General features: G+C 42.9%; 1 protein-coding gene across 1 annotated transcript in view; it reads right to left on the bottom strand.

Moving 5' to 3' along the window:
- The window catches only part of MLH3 (mutL homolog 3), a 41,417-nt gene that overhangs the window by 14,230 nt on the left and 23,485 nt on the right, over positions 1–3,702 (bottom strand). Inside the window, exon 8 of the mRNA XM_023511489.1 lies at positions 1,208–1,335. Within this exon, the coding sequence (XP_023367257.1) occupies positions 1,208–1,335 (128 nt within the window). The remainder of the gene's footprint in view (positions 1–1,207; positions 1,336–3,702) is intronic.

A 3,702-nucleotide genomic window follows, 5' to 3' on the forward strand; every position in this document is an offset into this window, starting at 1 on the left:
TTCAATAAAAAAAAAAAAAAAAGTTGTACATTTTTCCTCACACTTATGTGTACTTGGGATTTTCTTATTAATTAGTTTTGTTTTCAAATTTTCTTTTTCAATTACAGTAACCTTCCTTGTTTTCCTCTTTTCCGTTGAGATAATCAATTTGTGTCTAAGTCTTATTCCTGAGTTTTTATCCTTCACTAGGGATCTGCTAACTTCACATAGCCAGCACTTAAAGGAGTCTGGCACAAAGAAAGGGTCTGAGAGTGTTTTGAATCAGCATTAAAGCAAGGAGGTAATTAACAGCCCCAGGAACTGAGAAGTCCTGATTAACGGGATGTAAATAAATGGATCTGCCTCTAATATAAATTATACCCCAGGGAAAGATATTTATTAGGAGTAGCATATTCCCAAACCTGAAATAAACTGAAAGACAATTTTCTTTTTCATTTTGAATAATTTGTGCTGCCCAGAAGTGGGAATGCATCCTATCTGGTGACTCACCGTATGATTTGCCCCTTCCTTGCATCCCACTGTTTCACTGTCCTCCCTGTATGATTATGGTAATGAAAACTAAGAATCTAGAATGCGCCGAGACAAAGCAGAATGGAAGCAATTACTGCAGTAACTTTGCTTTCAGAAACAGCACAGCACAAACACAGACTGTTCCAAGAAATAAAAGGAGTGTTCTAAGCCAACTGCTGGAAAAAATTATCAGGGAAACTCTACGCTATACTCGACAGCTGTGACAGAGTGGAAAGAACAGCATTTGGAGTCAGGGCCCTGCCTTTGAATGCCTGCTTACCACTTAATATTGTCATGATAAGTCATGTAACCTCTCTTGGTCTCACTTTCCTCATTGGAAAATGGAACAATAGTTATGCTTATATCTCACAGAATTATTGTAAGAAAAAAAATTTGTTTGAGACAGTCTTACTTTTTTACCCTGGTAGAGTGCTGTGGAATTATAGCTCACAGCAACTTCAAACTCTTAGGCTCAAGTGATCCTCTTGCCTCAGCCTCCCAAGTAGCTGGGACAATAGGCACCTGCCATAATATCCAGCTGTTTTTAGAGACAGGGTCTCGCTCTTGCTTAGGCTGGTCTTGAACTCCTGAGCTCAAGCAATCTGCTGGCTTTCGCCTCCCAGAGTGCTAGGACTACAGGTAAGAGTCAAAGCCCCCAGCCCCTATTGTGAGAATTTTTACCATCACCATCTCATCTTTGTGGTGGTACTAACCTTAACAGTCTCCTTTGTTCCTCTGTCACTGTTACCTCTAGTGGTGGAATTAGAGTGGAAGACAGTAATTTTTTCCGACCAGAGCCTTGCGGCTGTTGTTTTTCATAGGAATCTATTGGAAGAAGGATGAATAGGTTAAGAAAAGGAAGGAAAGTCTTCTAGATTCAGATAAAAATGAAGCATGGTGAGGCACAGCCATGATTTAATTATTTCAGTGCTTAGTGCTGAGTACAGTGGCTCACAGCTGTAATCCCAGCATTCTGGGGGCCAAGGTGGGTGGATTGCTTGAGTTTGAGACCAGTCTGAGCCAGAGCAAGACCGTGTCTTTAAAAGTTGGCAGGTGCCTGTAGTCCCAGCTACATGGGAGGCTGAAGCAAGAGAATCTCTTAAGCCCAGGAGTTTGAGGTTGCTGTGAGCTGTGATGCCACGGCACTCTACCCAGCGCAACACAGTGAGACTGTCTCAAAAAAAAAAAAAAATCAGTGCAAAATAGCGTGTTCATTGTTCAGTTTTAGACTGTGAATTTCTACTTTTATTTATTTATTTGGAAACAAGTCTCACTCTGTTGCCCAGGCTAAAGTGACATGGCATCAGCCTAGCTCACAGAAACCTTTCAAAACTCCTGGGCTCAAGTGATCTCCTGCCTCAGCCTCCTGAGTAGCTGGGACTACACGTGCCAACCACAATACCCAGCTAACTTTTCTATTTTTAGTAGACATGAGATCTCACTCTTGCTCAGGTTGATCTGGAACTCCTGATCTCAAGGGATCCTCTGCCTCAGCCTCCCAGAATGCTAGGACTATGGGCATGAGCCATAACACCTGACCAAGTACTAAGTGTGAGTTAATATCTCTGACATTTCACTTTGACACACACACACACACACACACACATATATATATTTTGAGGCAGAGTCTTACTATGTTGCCCTCGGTAGAGCACTGTGGTGTCACAGCTCACAGCAACCTCAAACTCTTGGGTTTAAGCAATTTCTTCCCTGAGCCTCCCAAGTAGCTGGGACTACAAGTGCCCACCACAATGCCTGCTATTTTTCTGTTGTTGTTGTAGTTGTCATTTTTGTTTAGCAGGCCCAGGCCAGGTTTGAACCCTCCAGCCTGGGTATATGTGGCTAGCGCCCTAACCACATAGGCACCTAGCCACACTTTTTATTATTATGAAGGTACAGCCTCATTCTTTCGTTGTTTTTCCTTGAGACAGAGTCTCACTTTGTCACCCTGGGAAAAGTATTGTAGCATCACAGCAACCTCAAACTCTTGAGGTTAAGCAATTCTCTTACCTCAGCCTCCCAAGTAGCTAAGTAGCTCCCAGTCTCCACAACACCTGGCCATTTTTAGAGACGAGGTCTTGCCCTGGTTCAAGCTGGTCTCCAACTCGTGAGCTCAGGTGATCCACCTACCTCCACCTCCTAGAGTGCTGGGATTACAGGCTTAAGCCACCAAGCCCGCAATCCTCATTCTTTCAAATGCATGTTTTTGCTAGTGATTATCTTTCAGATTTTTTTTTTAAGCACATGCACATAGTTGCCTTTTTGTTGTTGTTGTTGAGACAGAGTTCTACTTTATGCCCTGAGCAGAGTGCAATGGTTTCATAGCTCACTGCAACCTGACTCAGGCTGTGGGCATCCTGCTGCCTCAGCCTTCGAAGCTGCTAAGATTACAAGTGCTTGCCGTGGCGCCCAGCTGGGTTTTTCAATTTTTTTCAAGTCGGGGTCTCACTCTCATTCAGACAAGCCTTGAACTCCTGAGCTCAAGCAATCCTCCCACCTCAGCCTCCCACAATGCTGGGATTATGGGCATGAGCCACTGCGCCCAGCATTTTCAGATTTTTTTTAAAGCAATTTTTGTGAAACCATGGATAAGTCAAAAATTCGTGTTATTTTTGAATATGAGTTCTGTCATGGAACCAATGCAGCTCAGACAGCTCAAAATATCAACAAAGTATTTGGGAAGGATGTGGCTAGTGGATGCACAGAACATTGATGGCTTGATACGTTCCATTCTGGTGATTTTAACCTTGAAAATAAGCCATGTGGGAGACCAAGGTGGATAATGATGTACTGAAAGTGGAAGCGAATCCATCTCAACCTACATGTGAATTAACACCAAGGTATGACATTACTATTCCAACAACACCGGACCATTGGAAACAAATTGGCAAAGTACAGAAGCTGGCTAGATGGGTTCTGCATGAATTAAATGTGTCAGAAAACAAATCATCTGAAGCTTGCCTTTCTTTGCTGTCATGATATAAAAGCAAATCATATCTATGCCCTACTGTTACATGTGATGAAAAATGTATTTTTTTTTTGATGATCACTAAGTAATGGGCACAATGGTTAGATAAAGATAAAATGGTAATGCTTGGCGCCTGTGGCTCAAGCGGCTAAGGCACCAGCCACATACACCTAAGGTGGCGGGTTTGAATCCAGCCCGGACCCGCCAAACAACAATAATGACTG

Source organism: Otolemur garnettii, unplaced genomic scaffold (genome assembly GCF_000181295.1).
Source record: "Otolemur garnettii isolate 467f Iridium unplaced genomic scaffold, OtoGar3 scaffold00020, whole genome shotgun sequence".
Classification (NCBI taxonomy): domain Eukaryota; kingdom Metazoa; phylum Chordata; class Mammalia; order Primates; family Galagidae; genus Otolemur; species Otolemur garnettii.